General features: G+C 37.0%; 1 protein-coding gene across 3 annotated transcripts in view; it reads left to right on the forward strand.

The window, feature by feature from the left end:
- LSAMP (limbic system associated membrane protein) overlaps positions 1-19295 on the forward strand; it is a 566772-nt gene that overhangs the window by 304765 nt on the left and 242712 nt on the right. For all 3 annotated transcript variants that reach the window (XM_010985026.3, XM_064494997.1, XM_010985024.3), the window contains exon 2: positions 13954-14186. In XM_010985026.3, the coding sequence (XP_010983328.1) occupies positions 13954-14186 (233 nt within the window). The remainder of the gene's footprint in view (positions 1-13953; positions 14187-19295) is intronic.

A 19295-nucleotide genomic window follows, 5' to 3' on the forward strand; every position in this document is an offset into this window, starting at 1 on the left:
AATCACAGTATCTGTGATTCAGGTGTTGAAATTACCTTTATTGTTAGATTTTATTTATCAAATACCCACAGGATTTTCATGCACTCAAATCATTTCTGCACTAGTATACTTAGAACAGAGAAATTTGGGACTGTGACTTCCTTAATTTTGTTGTCTAGCAGAGGTATAGTTTTAATGTGAAGCATCATGTGACACGGCACTAGGTTTTACCCAGACAGGAGAATGTTCATAAAGATTAAGGGACTCGCAGTGCATTAGAGCAAAAGGGAAGGACATAGAAGTAAGCTGTTTCCTCAGATTGATTCATGTTCTCAGTGCAAATACTGTGGCAAAAAGATGTAACGAGAGGAAGTGACACAGAAAATATGAACAAAAATAAATGATTTATACCATGCGTATGAGATGACTGCATTCTAGTCTCAAGACAGAATGAATACAGTGATTAGGACAGTAAAGAGACTAGCTACCCCGCTTCTGAAGAAGGCCATCCATGCCACCATTCCCGCAGTTTGAATATAAGACCGTATCTGGATGAGTTGTATCAGTTACCTCCTTTAGTAGAGCTCTTTTGGAAAACACTGTGATTGAGGGTAAGAGAATAGCAGTGTTAGGATATCTGTCCTTATTGGACAAGAAAGGGCAAGATATAAGAAGCAGTAATACACTACTACTCATTTGACTGAGACGAGCTCAGTTCTAAATCATTTAAAATTTTCTATTAATGCTTATCCTTATCTTGTTCTGTATTTTTGGAAAGTTTTGCTCGATCCTGATTGCTGATTTGGACACTGACATTCAGAAGGAGGATATTCTATCTTGTCATTATCAGAGAAAAGAAATGTGGGACAAAATTTATCAATATTAAAGAGTGAACATAATTTTAGCTGAATAACTACAGTGCTGCCTATTGACTGGAAGACTCTAGAATGTCTATCAGTGGCCTCCCACACAATAAAGGATCAGTGAAGAAAATCCCACTCAATGTACCTCTTTATCACCTTTCCTGCTTGTCTGCTTGGTCATATTGTTATCTTGAAGGAAACAAAAAATTTGCTAACTTCACAGTATAGTATAGTGAGGATAGAAAAATTTGTTTAAGTTTTGTGACATCAAATTAACCTATTTCACCAGAAATAAACAGTGAGAATACTGGTTATGATTCAGTCACAGATCCTCTATCAACTCATAGAGATTAGGTTATGTTGTTGAAGGTGGTTGGTCCTCAGTGAAGTATCTGAGTATAGATTTAAAATGTTCATTTACATCCTTAACTGTGAACATTAGGGCAAGACACACCAGCAAAATAATATCAAGTTTCATATTCAAATCACTGGACAAGAGGAGGGGCACTTATATTTGGAAACATTCTATGTTTTTGCTATGCGGGACATTTTCAGAAATTATTCGAATTACAAAGTTTCCACTATATAATTTATTTATTTTAAGAATTTTATATTTACACATTTATTATAGTGTATCATAGATGTATCATTGAAAAGATATTATCATCTCTTCCAGGCAAAAAAAGGCAAAGAAAATAGTAGTGGCAAATGAAGGGAAATAAGATGACTGATTTAGAAAAGACAAAAGGGCATTGTCCTGCCTCATTTTTCCTTTTTCAAAACCGTTGGAAATAGTAGGATTCTTCCATGTTCTAGACTGTATTAGGAAGAAGACATCTCTAAGAATGTGAAATGAGAGGAGAAAGATTCTTGGTATATTCTTTCATCCATCAAATGATTATTGAGAGATTTTATGTGTCAGGTACTTCTTCTAGCAATAGAAATGAAAAGATTGAGAAGACGTGATCTGGTTTCACTCTTAAAATCGTGGTAAGAGGCAGAAAAACAAAGAATTAAAATACTAACACAAGCAGGCCAGTAACTAGGGAAATTGGAGAACGCTTCACAAGGGAGGGTACATCTGAGATGGATTTTGTATAGTAAGTATGAGCTTGCCAAATGAAAAGGTCACAAAAATACTTTGGATAAAAGGAAAACAGAGCTAGGAGGAATGAGATTGGAGTCTGAAAAGAGAATAAGATTCATGGCAGGGAGGGAGTTTAATGTTAAGGTAGAAAGGTAGGCTGAGCTGACTTACACTAATCTATGTGAACTTTTATGAGTAAAAAGACAAAGTGCATTTACACATGATCCACTTTATGTATGTTCTGTTCTGCATGAAGAATGAACAGTATAGTTGTAGGCAAGAGATGCAAACCTGGAGACTAGACCATTAGTTGGAAGTGATACTGACAATGGATGAGAAGGCCCTGGACAATAGTAGTGGCAGGAGGGATGGAGAGTACAGGCCAGTCTAAGGGGGAAAAATGTAAAAATAACATTTGATTACACAAATGACATGAAGGAGAAGAAGAAAACAAGGATACTCTGTGGTTACTGACTACGTAATCATAGATGGATTGTGATTCTGTTCACTAAAATTGGGAAATTCGGAAGGAAGACAAAAGTATGATAGGAGATAATGAGTCTTAATTCAAAATATGCTGAATTCGAGGTACCTTCCAGTATCTATGGGGAGCAGCTGAGTAGGCTATTTTAAAATTCAATCTGATGAAGTGTAATTAAAGCCAAAAAAAAAAAAAAAAGATGAAATGTATGAAAACGACTCCATGAAGCCAGAAAAGAAGAAAAATATAATCCTGGAGAACAACAGTATATGAAAGGTGAGCAAAGAAAGAGGGGCTGATTATGCAAATTAAGAAATAATAGGAGATTTAGGAGGAGAGACAGGTAAATAGACAGTGACTAGTGCTAAAAAGCTATGATGAGATTAAGTAGGACAAATATTTGAAATAAATTCATTGGATTTTGCAATTAGTGGATTAACAGCATCATTCTAAGAGATGAAGGTGATGTGTCCATAAAGGAGAGTGGATATTAATCAACCTAATGCTGACTATTAATATCAACATTATGATTAAATATCAACATAATTAATATCAACATTATGTTAACTAGTAATTAGTCAACATACTTCTTGCTGCTATTCAGGTCAGGTTCCTGAGCACGTATAGAGATTTCAGCACAGTTCCTGGTGCCATGTCAAAAGTTTTTGATCATAAATGGTGATAAGTAATATAGAAGAAATAAAGGAACAATTTCAAAATAATGCTTTATTGGATTTAGCTCTTTTCCTTTCTCTGCCTGTCTTTTCATTTAACAGCCATCTTTTGAGAGTCACTATGAGAGAAGATGCCTCTTCTGTAATACAATCTCAAAACTAGAGTGCCCCAGGGCAGAGATAATGGGAAAAGGGAATACTGATGCTCTCAGGCTAGAGAGATGGTGTTTCTGAATCATGAGGATCTTCCTAGAACTCAGAACGTGACCTTCACCTTGAAGCATCTGTGGCTCCCTCTTTAACTCAGGCTGGCTGGGGAATTTCAGAGTTAAGTGACACAGTGGATTTAGTAGCACAGAAGGTGATGGTCTTTGACTTTTTCTCTCCCCCAAGTCCAGACACTGGTTACTTCTACTCACCTCTGCCGCCCTCCGAGGGTCAGTGCCTTATTAGGCTGGGGCTTGTAGCTGCAGGCTTCATTCTCTGGTTTGAGTCGGCTGAGTTCCGTACAAGAGCTCTCCCCGGTGGGCTTGCATCTCAAGCTCATCAGTTCTTGCCTTTGTGCCCAATCCCTCAGTAACTTCCAAAGCTCTTTTTCATCACCGAATTCCAAGCCCCATTCATGTCCCAGTTTCTGAGCTGTTCGAGAGAGACAGACCTTCAAGGAAGGGTTTAGATGATGGGGAAAAGTGAGGCGTAGAGAAAGAAGAAAAACCACAAAAATAGTTTGTCACACAAGGGTGAAGTCCTCCTCACACCACTGTCCTTTGGAAGAAAGTGCTGGGGACAAAAATAATTCTGGAGACAGGAAACATAGAGTTGAGATGGGGTGGAAAGTGTGTGATGGAAAAACAAACATGAAAGTCAGAAAAATCCCCGTGATTATAATTCTCCATGTAAGAACTGTCCTTATGATTTATAAGCATTCATCAGTAATCTGTATCGGCTTCTTGTCAGCTGGGGGAGGGGACCACTGCATTTCTTTTGCCTGAGATGGATCTATTTGATAACTTTGCTCCTTCAATTTACAGCTGCTAAAGTTCCCTATTTCACATGTGAATCCACAAAGTACAACTTTAAAAAATGGAGACTTCTTTCCTTCTTTGTATCTATCTGACTTTGTTTCTTTTATGTCTACCTCTACGAGTAAAGGCAACATGGACAGCAGAGCCCTTTTCTATGGTAGCCCTGACAGACAGTGTCATTATCTGTTTATTTATTTACATGCTTACTCACTATATGTTAAATCCCAGATATCATGCATGCTGTATCTATTAATGGTCATATCTTGGTATAAATTTGATCTGAATTATATCTAAATGCATGTGATGAGTCATATTATAAGATGGTCCTGCTCCAGTGATAACATTTACATAATGCTGTGTATGATAAGACTGTGAAGTAAGGGGCTGGGTTTTCAAGTGAGACTTGTGGAGAATAGTCTGCTGACTATAGCCATGCCTCATACACCAGAATGCTCATCCTAAGTGAATTATAATTTATTGTAAGCACTTTTATTTATCCTTACTGCTGGAATGAGATAAAGAGTAAACCCTTCCTGGTACAAAGCGGATTGTTTTCTTTGGAGAACTTACATTTTCTTTTTTTTTTTTTTTTTTTTTGATATTTACTTTGCAATGACTCAGAAGGTAACAGCATTTTCTTTAAATAGCTATGAAATTGTTTCTAATTGCATAGTGAATGAAATTTTTAACTAGAAATCTAAGCCAGGATTCTAAGACTAATTTTACTCTTTCAGAGGTACAACTAAAGGCAGTTTTGTTTTTCCTTCTAAATGAGAGAAATTTTTCACAGAGAATAGAGACTCAGAGCAAGAATCAAAACAAAAACCAGCTTTAAAATTGCTTCTCATCCACATTCAAACAAGGGAGGAGGAAAAGAGGAGAATCCATAGTTCAAAGGCAAGTAAAGGGTTATAGATTCTTGCTACTTTCTTTTCTTTCTTTTTTTTTTTTTTTTTTTTGCTGCTTCAGTGAGAATATAATTACCATTCAGGCTCTGAGAAGGAGAAGGAATGAGCCTTGTTCTTGCAACTGAGGGTCCACAAAGCATAGAGTATGCCTCATCTAACCTAGGAGGAGCCCCAGTTCTGCCAAGCGTATCTCAGAAGATCACAAAGAACACAATGGGCCCACTGTTGTCCTCTATCCAGGGTACCCTGAGGAGATAAACTTGTGTGGGTTCTGTCTGACAAACGGTGAGGGACTTAAGGCTTGAGCTCCCTGTGTACACATCTGCCACAGATCCTCTAAACATGTTGCAGAGACGGCATCAGAGCCTCAGTTTACACGGCTGCACTATAATCATCTCACATCGTCCTCCTGCTTTCAATTTCATGCTTATGGGCTTTAGAGAACCAACTGTTGCCCAGAGAAGCCAGACATAAGAGAACTGGGGCCCCTAAAAGGAGGTTTCCCTAGAGATACCTGTTATTAAGCAAAGAATTGAACAAAACAACAATATCTGGAGATTGCTGGATTTAGCTCAAAAGTGAGATTTCTACAGAATGAATATCCAAGATTCAAATTATAAAAATGATGGGCACAAAAATTTGTTAGGCTCTTCCAAAGCTCACTGGGTACTCAATACCTTAACCCATTTCATAATCACAATCATATGGGAAGTAATTATTATTCCTGTTTTGCTGAAGAAAAATGCCTGAAGCTCTTCAGTAACAGTGGACACATTTTAGGTCCAGGAGCTATTCCATATGTTTAAAATTAACCCATTTAAACATTATAATGACCCACTGAATTAGGTACGATTATAGTTTTCATTTTACAGATAAGAAAACCCAGGCACAGAGAGGTTAAGCAAATGTCCCAAGATCACAGAGTGAGTCTGTGATGGAGCTGCAATGCAGAGCAGGAAACTTGTCCCTCAGCCTGGACCTGTAACCACCCTCCATACTGCCTTCCTTGCTAAGTAACCTGCCTAAAGCTACTAAACTCCAGAACTCATGACTTTTCCACCCCAGCAGTGACAAGAAAATGAGGAATCTTGAATTATGGTGGGGTTAAGATGATGATTTATTTTCTAATGGGATCAAGACTCTTCAAAAGAACCTAGAAGACCTGTTGCTAACCACTTATAAATGTTCCTGGGACTGATCTGAACTCCAGCTGTGACTAGGCTAGAAGTCAGTTCTCTCCAGGTCTCAGTCTCAAATTTTCTCTCTCCTTAGAATTTGCATCTTCCTCTTTTTCATTTTTTAATGTAAATGTAGAGATGACACAGTTGATGTGACAGCAAGAGGAGCACAGACCGTCCTAGAATTGACTGTTGAGATGGACTCAGCTCTTAATTAGGAGGTTCTGCTCCTTGTCTTCTTACCCTTCTCCCCACCTGTACCATCTGCATGGAATATGTTTGTGCTTCTTCAAAAATATGAACCTGAAAATACAGCAATGCATATATCCTATATGTGCATAGAGGAGAATGCATATATGGGTGGGCAAGGTACTCCCTAGTGAGAGTAAGAAGTGAAAAATATGTCTAAGGGAGGACTTTTTGTTGCTCCAGGAATGACACAGACTATCCTGGCTTTACTATTTGCCTTTGTGATTTCTTGTTTTGCTCTTATAGGAGATGAATCTTTCTAATAGGTAGTAACCCAACTGCAGAAAGGTTGCTTTGTTAGTATAACACATACAAATAACTAATGCAAAATGAGAATTTAAAGAACTACATGACTGATCTGAGAGTTGGGTAATAATACATATTTAATGGCTATCATCACATCCTATAAAGAGATCAAATTTTTGAATGATTTAGATAAGTCATTATTTTCCTTATAGTTGTCCCTGCATATGACTGTTTCCTTTTTATTTACCATACTCTACCATGAGAGACTATGAATATAAGCATAGATATTGTTTTATATCATATGAAATGTTTCCATGGACATCACCTCATTTTATTTGTAGAACTACCCTAAGAGCAGTTCTGAGAGGTCGGGGCAAGTATCGTTAGCTTCACTTTACTTATGAAAACAACTAAGATAGAAAGGCTAAATGACTTGCTTGTTTTCCAATGGGAAATAGACTCAAGGCCAGAACTGAAATCAATTATCTTCAGGAACTAAACAGTGTATGTCTTTTACCCTAACACTCCACTGGCAGTAGGCAGATCCTGAATCATTGTGACCAACAATAGAGTCACATGAACCAGTTTCCTGTGGTTTACTACCTCTGTGTTCTCACCCTCTCTTGAACATCCATCACTACTGTGTGTGCATATACACATGTGCATGCCGTGTCTTGTACATGCATGTGTACGAAGGACCTAGGGTAGGGGAGATGATCCTATCATTTAGATGCTGTCATTGTTAATTGGTGTTATTTGGACTAAAATTCAGGATGAATCTAGAAAAATAAACCATCATGAAACTAAGATCAGTTTCTAGCTAAAGAAGATCAAGTTTAAGAGAGCAGACACGCACAGGAACAAGAGAATGAAGCCAAGAGAACAGGCAGTGATCAAAGCCAGAAGTCAAGTCTGGAAAGAAATAGAGATGGGAGCAAGACAGCCAGAAAACTGAAACTTCTTGTTGCAGGCAAGGGAAGCAGGAGTGCCAGATGGGCAGCAGTGAGTCCCCTCAGTTCTCTTATTTCGAATTGAGTTTAATCTTAGAACATGGAAATAAAGCAGAGATGATCCAAAATATTTAATAATTCAAGATTCTTTGAATTTGTGTTTTTAACTAATTTTCTATTTTTAATGTGTTTGCATAAGTGTTTCTAGACTTCATTATACTTAAAATAATGCAATAAAATCAGACTAATGACTTTTGACTCAAGAGAGTTTGGGATATTTCTGTGATACTTCATTGCATCCTCTGCTTAGAACATTTCCTGATGCCACACTTCAATGCTGGGAATGTACAGCATTGATTTGCAGGCCAAGTATCTTTCCTTCTACAGGGAAATGAGTCCATCATAGTTTTGCTGATTCATAAGGGTTTTGTTTGTAGGAGTAAAGTTATAAAGCAAAAAGCATCCAAATAAAGGGCCAACACGTTCCTAAAGACTTCCTTCTCATCCATATCTTAAATCATTCCACATCTTACAAAAGAGAGAATCGTAAATGTGAAAAAGTAATAAAAGTTAATTTTTAGAAATAGCTTTCCTATGAATAAAGGCTAATAATTTCCTTAAAAAAATCAAATTTACCCCAACTGTGTTGATTCTCCCTTACCTGTCCTAAGTATCACTGACCCATTTTTATACAGGGGGAAAAACTAAAACACTGAGGTTAAATTATTTCTCCAGCATTAATTTAGGAAGTAACTAAGTGACAGCTTTCTCATGTACTATCAACAATGTACAAGATTATATTGTTGTATAATTATGATCCTAAAATACAACAGCAAAGGGGCATGATTCATTAACTGCTAACTTATATCCAGAGTATCACTAGTCTTTATTGTAGTGTCTCTGGCATGAGCTTGACTTATAATTCAGGGACTTTGCTAGTGGCAGTTAAGAGCTTATAAAGTAAGAAGCATATGCTTATGAAAGAACACCATTGCACTATAGGCGTTTGACCTATGCTTCCAGATATTTAAACCAAGAGACCGAGGTCTAACTCAGGGTTTTTCCGCTTTGAGCCTGCCGGCATTTTAGATGGGATATGTCTTTGTTCTGCAGTGTCCTTTATGTTGTGGGGTATTTAGCAGCATCCTTGGCTTCTACTTACCAGATGCCAGTAGCAACTTCCCCTTTCCAGTTGTGACAACCAAAAAATGACTCCAAGTATTGCCAAATATCATCTGGAAGCACAAATTTTTCCCTTTGAGAACTACTCATCTAACTAGTCTTTCTCTTTCTAAAAAAAATTTTTTAATTGAAATATAGTTGATTTACAGTGTTGTATTAGTTTCTGGTGTACAGCATAGTGATTGAGTCATACATATGTAAACATATTCTTTTTCATATTCTTTTCCATTATAGGTTATTACAAGATATTGAATATAGTTCCCTGTGCTATATAGTAGGACCTTGTTGTTTATCTATTTTGTATTTAGTAGTGTGTATCTGCTAATTCCAAACTACTAATTTATCCTTCTTCCCCACTGCCCCCTTTCCCCTTTGGCAACCTTAAGTTTGTTTCTATGTCTGTGAATCTGTTTCTGTTTTACAAATAAGTTCATTTGTCTCATTTTTTAGATTCCACATATAAGTGATAACATGTGATATTAATCTTTCTCTGTCTGACTTACTTCACTTAGCATGGTAATCTCTAGGTCCATCCACGTTGCTGCAAATGGCTGTTCTTTTTTAATTTAAAAAACAAATCTCTCTTACAAAGTTTCTCTTCCCCCAGGCTTTATAATTTAAAAATGTGAGGATAGATAACCAGTGAGTGATTAAGTAAACTGTATTTATTTGTTATTAATGAATAAATCCCAGATTATGCTCTTGAGAAGTAGAAAAAAGTTTGAATAAATTCTAATATTGACTTGGCACATTGCTAGCAGCCAGTAATGCTTGTTAAAAATGAGTTGTATCTAGTAGCAATTGAACAGGCTTAATGGCTGGTAGATGTATATCACTTACATCATGTCTATACTGTCAGTAAATATGCCATTAAGCAATCTATTGGTACAAACCGAATTTAGCATTTCTTTTCTGCCTCCAATTACATTCATCGTTTTGGAAGCGTAATCCCCAGACTTAATGCAGTGTGAGTGGAACTGTCAATGTACCTGTTTGTATGAGTGTGCATAATGTACTTGGTATAAGTATTTGCAGAGATCCAATGCTTGAGATTTTTATGGGTGCATTGATTTTTTGTGACAGTTTTATGGATTCTGACATACTGAACAGGGAAGATAGAAATTTGTTTGCCTGCCTTTCCTGTTATTTTTTTTAAAGCTGATCTTTAAAAAAATCATAGGTTTATAGTTAAGTAACCCACCTGATATTTGTGGGTCCAAAGTTAAAGTGGACAGCTCACTAAATGTTTGTCTAGTGCTTTATGCTTCTTTTCACTGTTTTTCATGTGATATGGATTATTTAATTCCCAAGGATGATCTTTATTCGTAGTGGAAACATTGAGCACACTTTTTTCTTTCCTTTGCTTTCATGTTAATGCCACACTCAATAATTCTCTGTAAATTGTCCCTATTTTTCTGATAATTTTAACTGTTTCTTAAGAACAGTTAAAATAATTATTCATCTATCCTGTACCTATTAGATAATTAACAAATATTTGATAATTGATCTAATAGCAGTTTGTTAAATTCAGTTTATTTATTCCACATTTTAGTAGTGCCTACTGTGTGCATGGTGGATTAATGACATTGGTCCCATTAAGGCCATAGGTGAATTCTCAGAAGGTCACTCTTATTAAGAAATTTATGAGGAGAGATGAGTAAAAATAAGTCTAATGCAACGTGGAGTATAATGCATAAGAAGGAGCCAAGTAACAGGGTGAGATACTGATGAGAAGGGATTTCCTGGAGAGATGACACTTTGTATCATATCCCAATATCCTCAGCTGCCTGACAGAAATCCCACCTAGGGTGGAGGAACATTCTCTGCCCTCTCCTCTTGGCACCAACACCTACTCTCTACCACACAGTCCCCTTTAAATCCTGGAATGGATTGCACATTTTGAGTTCCTGGAGGAAACATTCTATTAAATCCAAACACCACAAAACACTTACAGATTTTATAAATTAATCTCTTTACACTTTTCCTGCTTTGGCCAAGGCTGATTTTAAAGATAAAGTCCTTAGGTATTTAGTTGTGAACTGGATCGTCTGGTATTGAAGCAGCATTCTGACTGGGGGATAATTCATTACCATATAATGGTGATGTGGCATGAGAGTTCTCATTAACTCCACAGGCCTGACTGATGCACAGTTAAGCCACTTACCTTCCAGATGCAAGCTCAAAATACTCACTGGCCAGTCAGTGCCTGCTGGAACCCTGGGTCCGCGTTTAATCAGCATTGCCTCATTTCCCAATAGCTAGGCCTCCTGTATGACTGGTTATTTTCACATAACAAACAAAAAGTTCTACAAACTGAGACTACAAACTGAGTTCTACAAAACAAGACTATTACTTTGACTCTGGCCATCTTTTTCTTACGTACACTTCTTATGGTTTAAAATAGTTGCCACCTTAAATCAAGGTTTAAGCATTTTTAACGTTAAGTTATTTCTGAAAATTTTTTTTGCTCATTTTTCAGTATGAAAGTTTTAGCTATGTTGTAGAAAGATTATTTTGTAGTTTATAGAGTCAATACATTTACTCAGAACTATTAAAAAAAGAACCCTTAAATATCTGGAGGATTGGTTTCCTTTTTAAAAATACTCCATTGTGCTCTGCTGCTTGGAGCTGGCTAATCATACTGGATTAGTAAAAAGTGTCAGTGTAAGTGTATATGTGTGTATTCTAATATACCTTTTATTTATTTGGGAGTAAAAGATAAATTTTTAAAAGTAAATACAAATGAAACACAATGCAAAAATAAGATGTTATGTAGACTGTCATAGCAAGATTTCCACATAACGAGTAGTCAGTTACTTCTTTAGGTAAGATAGATCTGAACTCTCTCAGATAATAATTTGAAATAATGATCTATGCGGTAATTTTAACATTCCCACAGACAAAAATTGCTAAAGTATCCAAAGGACCCTAAAGACCCTACTTAGAAACTATACCTTATACTGATTAGGAAGTGTACCCAGTTCATTAGCCAATGCTGTTAGGGCTTGGGATTGGGGAGTTGAATATGGTAACCATATGTCCTCTATCTGCATATATGACACTGTTCATGCAACAGGCATTTACCAGGTGTCTATTTTATACCAGATTAGTTTTTGGAGGTACTTTCATGAACAAGACAAAATTCATTGTTATTTTATTTATAGGCCATATTTATGTAAAATATATTATAATATATTATATTTTTTCCAAGATGAAGATATTGGAAACTTATTCGCTGGGCTAAACAGCGTTCAGAGTACACCCCTGCGATGTAATATACCTAGTTGCTGCTGTGTTGTGCTATGCAGATGAGGGGAGAAAAAATAAACAAAACACAAGGATAAATGTGATAGAAGATTCAAAATGCATTTACAGAGATAAATTTCCATTCGTCTCAGTAGAAAAGATAAACACAGTAGACCTACATCAGCAACTTTATTTATGATCTAGAGTAGGATAGCAAACAATCTATTAATTGATTCATGAATGATTCTAAGTTGAGAAGTGCTGCAAATACCACCAAGGACAGAGACATGATGCCACCAAAGAATAGAACAGGGAACGTTGAGTCTGGAAAGAAGCATCAGGTGTCCACAAAGTTAGCTTTGCCTTCCCTTAGAGAGGAGTTCTAAATTATCAAACATATAATTAATCCCAATAATACCTTCATGGCAGAGAAACACGTATTGGGTAGTGGAGATACTAAATGGTACTTTAATCTACCTATGTTTATGAAAATAATTAGGCAGAGAAGAAAAGAAAAGAAAGGAAAAGAAAGACCTGCACACCATGGCACCCAACTGATTAAATAAAATTCTCATGTTTCCTAAAATATACAATTCACTTGAAAATAATAGGATAAAGAGGCCTTTTGTATTATGGGTGAGGTATTTTTTAAAAGATTCAGCTTTTGTCCTGAAAAGACGAGCTGGCTGCTGTATCTTTACCGTGGTCAGCCTGTGGATTATGCATTGACCTCCTGTCCATGCATGGCTGCTTTGACCTTAGAAAACCTGGATTGGACTCAGTCTGGAAAATATGGGGAAACACGGTGTTTTAATTGTTCTGCTGTCATGCTCCTGGCTCCTTCTGTCCATCCCTCATGCCCCAGAGAGCTGAGCAGCTGGCTCTGCAGCTATGAACAGGGTCTGGGACAGTCTCCCTGTGGGGCAGACATAAATCTTGCCAAAGGGATACAGAGAGTTTTTTTGCTTGGTTTTTCCATTTCCAGATTCTTGCTGGACTTGAAGGAGAAAAACCACACTCCTCCATAAAGTATTTATCCCTTCCTCACTAATCCGTGTTCTTTGCCTCTTTCAAGTTTCAGAAAGAGACCCTTTTAGATTTCTAAAATAAGTAGTTATTCAAATAGACATTTTTTTCCTTCATCCTTCTTAGAATAGGAACTACAAAATTAGTTTTTTTCATCTACCATAAAAGATTGAATTCATTCTGATGTCCCAGAAATGCTGGTAGCAATCTATCTTGCCAGCACGCAACCTGCTGACCTCAGCAGGTGGAGTCAGACTCAGGCAAGAAGATACTAGCTTTGATTTTCTTGATACAACACCTGTCTACTTAGCCTTGGACCTGCTCACAGACTTCTCACTCCTGGGAGTGGGCATTCCAAGCTTGAAAGGATCAGAAGCAAACTCTGAAATTCAGTCTAATTGCTACAGTGGTGTGACATAGCCTGGATCTGCTATCACACAAGACTTTAGGAAATACTAATGAAAGAATATGTGCAGTTCAAAACTGAGTAAATATGCCACATAATCAATCGTCTAATTCTCAAAGTTACTTAAACAGATGGAGTTCCATGTGAATGACCTTTTCCTAGACAAGAAGATAATCCAGGGGGAAGTCAATACCCATTTAACTTTGCCTGCATTTCTTATACCAATTGTTTATTGCCAAGTTGGGTATAATATAATGACACCCATCCATTGGATGGTAATTATATCTTAAAGGAGAAATAGTGACAATATTTAGGACTAAGAAGTGGCATGACCATTATTCTTTCTGTACATAATTATTTCTCTTGATTGGTCTTGTTGAGTCCAATCATGTGAAGAATGAATGCAGATACAGGTATGGCCAAGGTTCTAATATCATTACTCTACTTTGCCAGGTGTGTTGTAGAAGATAAGAACTCGAAGGTGGCCTGGTTGAACCGTTCTGGCATCATTTTTGCTGGGCATGACAAGTGGTCTCTGGACCCCCGGGTCGAGCTGGAGAAACGCCATTCTCTGGAATACAGCCTCCGAATCCAGAAGGTGGATGTCTATGATGAGGGTTCCTACACTTGCTCGGTGCAGACACAGCATGAGCCCAAGACCTCCCAAGTTTACTTGATCGTGCAAGGTAAGAAAATGGTGGGAAAGGAAAGGTGGGAGGCCGAAAATAATCTTGATGTACAAAATACTCAAATAATCCTTTCTGGAAAAAAAGAGCACTTCCAAGAACACTTCCAAATACATTAGGGCATTTAAGTATCTATTTTCTCTCTTAAAAGATAGACTTAAAATGAGAGAACTAAGGAGGATATAGAAAGAGAAGTCTTATCTTGTAGTAGTTGCCTATAATGAAAAAACTACGAAAACAAATACATGTATGTATTTGTATGACTGAACTATTATGCTGTACACGAAACTGACACAACATTATAAACTGACTATACTTCAATAAAAAAAACAAAACAAAACAAAAGAAATTTAGGAAAAAAAAGAAGAAAATATTAAATTTGCCAATGGCAAACCATGCAGAGATAATTGCTGACATGTGCTATAGGCGACAGAGTATTTTTTACATGGAAGTATAACTACACATATTAAAAATAAAATTGCTACCCTTTTTGCAATGAAGATGAAAAAAAAAAAAGGAGTCTTGCCACTGTGAGCCAGTGTCCTTGGGGAGAATGTTTTCTCTTAGCCTTGAGTGTGAAAACACACAGCAGAGGCTACAGCTTTGTCCACAGGGACACAAGAACACACAGAATGCTTAGAACCACATGAAATCCACTTTAGCACGCTGTTAGGTACCGTATGCTTTGCTGAAGGTTTGATTTTTCGCTGTCCTCAGTCTAAAGAATGTCACTAATTATCTGTTTCTGTGATAGTAAATGTTATTTGGAAAAATAAAAATTTCCAGAAGCATTGCCATTCACTCAGCTGGCAAGCTGTCTTTGTAGTTTGTATCCTCATTTAATGGCAGGTTATTTGTGAGCAACTCTACTGATGAGGATCTGCAGAGTCATTGGGGATAATTTGCTTCTAGATGGGGGCTTCCAAGGGCACATCTGAGTCATGGTTTTATAGGATGAAAACCCTGAATGGCATACACAAGACCCCAGACTATAGCTCTCTTGAGTCCCTTTTCCCCATAATTGCAGAATGAGAATAAAACTGGTCAGCTGCACAATTTTATTGCAAGGGAAGTCAAACTACCAGCAGTTTCAATCCATCTATCACGGAGGATCTAAGCACTAACAAATATTAGGGCTGTGTTCATGGATTCTTGATTTACAATTTTATGTAAATTGAATGCAAATTAGGCACGGCCCCAGGGCTCCTGTCAAGATTCCAGTGCAGTCAGTTGTATGGCAAAGTTTGACTGTAGCTTCTATTAATGTGTTATGGAATTGATTATTGCAGCATTTAAATTATTGCTCTCCCAGATCCTCTGATTAATAGATTGAAACTGGAGTGAAATACATCAGAGACTGCCTGGTGCAGGGGTGGTTTAGTCATGTGACCTCTATCTTGGTCCATTTGCAATGGCTGACAGCTTCATTTTATTGCTTGTAAAAGGCATGTCTCCTGATTTGCAAAGTTCCTATCACAGTCAAAGCGTAGAATGCTTTTCTTGTAGTTTAGTGGAGAGTGTTTGAAGTCCATGATAAGAGGCACCAGGGTTTGGATCTCAGGAAGCCCACATAAGTGTGTAAACATAACTACAGATATGTAGATGTGTAAGTAGGTTATCAGCTCCCTCAAAACACAAGCACTCTCTCTCTCACACACACACACACACACACACACACACACACACACACACACACACATATCCCTCAAGACACGAGAAGTTCTACCTCATTTAAAGGCAGAGGGAGAGGAGATAACTAGTTTACTTGAGGCCCCTTAGAACAGATTTAATCTAATGACCAGCTCCACATTATATTACGAGATTCCTACACAATTTTAATACCTTCACAGCCTTTAATGTCATGGGAAAGCCACTAAAGACCACAACTAGAAAATGTGTATTTTCCTGTATGGGATAAAATTGGGTAATCTAAGTATTACATTCCTTGGTTTCTAGATGAGGAATAGAAGTTAATTAAATTTTGGTTACTTGCTAAAGGTCACACAGAGAGTTCAGGGAGTAGCTTGGAGCCAAGCAGACCAGGAATCAAATTTGCAGCACTTTCTACTGGGATGGAAATTTTTTTGTTATGACTTTAATATTTAATATCAGATTTATATTCATCTGAGCTCTTAGTGCCAAATGCCTGAAGCTTTTCCTCCTTTTTTCTTATTTATCTATGTACTTTTTAGATATAAACACAACAATCTTAAGAGAATGAGAGCTACAACTAGGTTATATCATACTGTATATACCTTGTCAACACAGTGAAATTAACTTAAATTTGACTTAATATTAAGGGATGGAGAAGAACCTACTAAGTGTCAGGTACTGCTTATTCATTATCTCTTTTGATTCTAATGATATGATTATTAAATAGGTGTTAATAACTTCATTATAAATATGAAAAAGCTTGAAGTTCAGAAACAATAAGACGCCTGCCTAAGGCTGCCTCTTGGCTTAGGACAGGGTTTCAAACCCACATCTGTCTGATGCAAGGTATTATTGTATTTTGCTTTTAACCATATTACTCTGAAAGAAAATATGAGCAACAAAGCCTGTACTTGTGAGGCTTTGTTGAACCCTTATGGTGAAGAAAGGATTGTCTCCTCCTTGAGCCTGAGTTTTGAAGGGGGGAATTTTTGGACAATTATATGGATGTTGGCATTTGATACCTAGCACCAGATGGCTGATTCACTTCCCCTTAGGACGTTCAACTCTATGATTATGTCAGTGGTTCCATCCTTTCATGCTGTTTGTTCACACAGCTTCCTACTCCAGGCCTCAACCCTACATATTTTTACCACATCAAAGATTCCGCTTCTAGGTATGGCTGGCGTCCTTCTTTCCTCCAATCCCATAGTACTTTCCTTCAGAACATAAGGGTCTTTTGAATTTTTCAAGTTCTGTCTTGCTCACTCTCCATGGTTTCTGCAAATCCCACTTAACTAGTCATTAAATAAATACTCTATTATTTTTCTTTGCCCAATAGCAAGGCCACCATTAACTCAAAGATGCTATGAAATAGCATAAAGAATAGTGGTTAAGAAAGTGGGCTTTATTGTCACACTGCCTGCTTCAAATCTCAGCTTTCCTTCTTGCTACTTAAGTAACTTTTGGGGGAAATGACTTAATTTCTCTAAGACTCAGTTTTATTATTTGAAAATTAGAGATAAAATTAAAACTTTAAGCCCTCCTTAATAAGTTGTAAGGATTAAATTAGATGATCTATGTAAGCCCCTAGCCCAGTGTCTGGAGATTTTGTGTTCTCACTCAGTAAGATGATGATGATGATGATGATGATGATGCTGACGACTACAATGCTGACAACCACTATGATGACAATCACGATGCTGCTGCCCTAGTATCTCTCATAAGGCTCGCTTTGCCCTGAGTGCTGCCTAGAGTCTTAAGAACTCACATTCGTCTGTTACCCTTGCAGTGGGGCTCTTTCAGCTGTTATTTGGTGAAGAAGTGACAAGCATCACTTCTGAATTCTTAGCTACATTTATTAAAGATGTCTGAAGAGAACATGCAGCATGCATCAGTAGCACATAGAGTATTTATTAAATTCAATTTTAGATTGGTCCCCCCCTGCACTGAATTTCTGATAAGGTAGCATGGGGGTAAGGCCAGATAATTTGCACTTCTAACACACTCCCAGGTGATGCTGCTGCAGCTGGTACAGGGACCACACTTTGAGAACCACTTCTTTAGAAGAAGCGTGTACCTTGAGAACATCTGGGGAAATAATCCAGCATAATTTCATTCAATTTCAAATAGTGTTACATCCCCAGATATTCCTAATACTAATCTTCTTGGGCATGAGACAGAGAAAGGCAGATTGACAAGTAACTTTTATGATAACATCTTAGGCCTTCCAAAACTTCTTACCTAGCCTAGCCCTGTGGAAAGAAAATCTCTCCCCAAACTATCCATTTTCAGGTATCAAAGCTGAAAAAAAATTGTTGAGACATAAAAACTGCTCTAGACTTCAAAAATCTCAACTTCATAAGTATTTAAGTGTTTGTCCCCCTCACATTTCTCCTGCATCCCATTTCCCCTGGAAATTTACTTTCCTTTTTTATATTCCTACAATGTTAGTAACTTTTCAACATCTCCAACGTTTTTCTCTCTTATTTTGGTGATTATTTTTCACAAAAAAAGTAAGTTTTTTTTTTAATCTGTTCATGAGGGTCATTACACACAAAATAACCTGTGTTGAAATAGATATGCTGCATGGTTCGCCAAACTCAATCTTTAGCTAAATGACATCTCCACGTATCTTCCTCATAAGGTACACAGGTGAGAGTTTTGCATCAGCAAATACAAAAATCAATAATAACCTTTGGGATCACTTGTGACTAATGTTATTAAATATTACATCTGTTGAAGCCAGGGCTATTCAAAACTAAACATACATTCCAGATACTTTATAAATGGAGGGACCCATTTCTAAAGCCAGATATTTTGGTTCCTACACCACCTCCTTTACAGATTCTAAGATCAAAGATTAAGAAAACGTCACCCTTAACTTCAATAAAATAAACAGATTCTTTTGTCATCCTTCTCATTAATAATGTTCGTTTATTCTCCAAAGGTTACCCTGCTGTGATTTCTTGTTTTTCTGATCATGCCACAAATGGAGGCACTTGTGTTAAGGCAATATTTCTCTTTATCTGATCCTTGCATAACCTACAACAGAATCAATGGTTTGGTTCATCATATTTTTCAAAATGCAGAATCCTGAGAACCATTCCCAGAACAATCAAATAAGAATCCCTGGGAATGCAGCCAAAATTTACAAATACATTATGCTCTGCAGGTGATTCAGATACATGTGAAAAACCAAGAACTAAAGCAATCGATGAGAGGGATTTGCTGCTGCCTTTCCTGTATGACATGGCATCAAATTATATCTAAAACTCTTCAAAACAGGTACTAGAGTCTTGTAATAGAAAAATTAAAAGTAAAATAAAATAAACCTGTGTACTCATCAAAAACAGAGATTAATCTCATCTTCTTGAGCCCTGGGAATAGTGACTTCAAAAATGAGATTTTTTAAAATTGTAATGTTAAGAATCTCTATGTGTCTGTGAATACAAGGGA

Source organism: Camelus dromedarius, chromosome 2 (genome assembly GCF_036321535.1).
Source record: "Camelus dromedarius isolate mCamDro1 chromosome 2, mCamDro1.pat, whole genome shotgun sequence".
Classification (NCBI taxonomy): Eukaryota; Metazoa; Chordata; class Mammalia; order Artiodactyla; family Camelidae; genus Camelus; species Camelus dromedarius.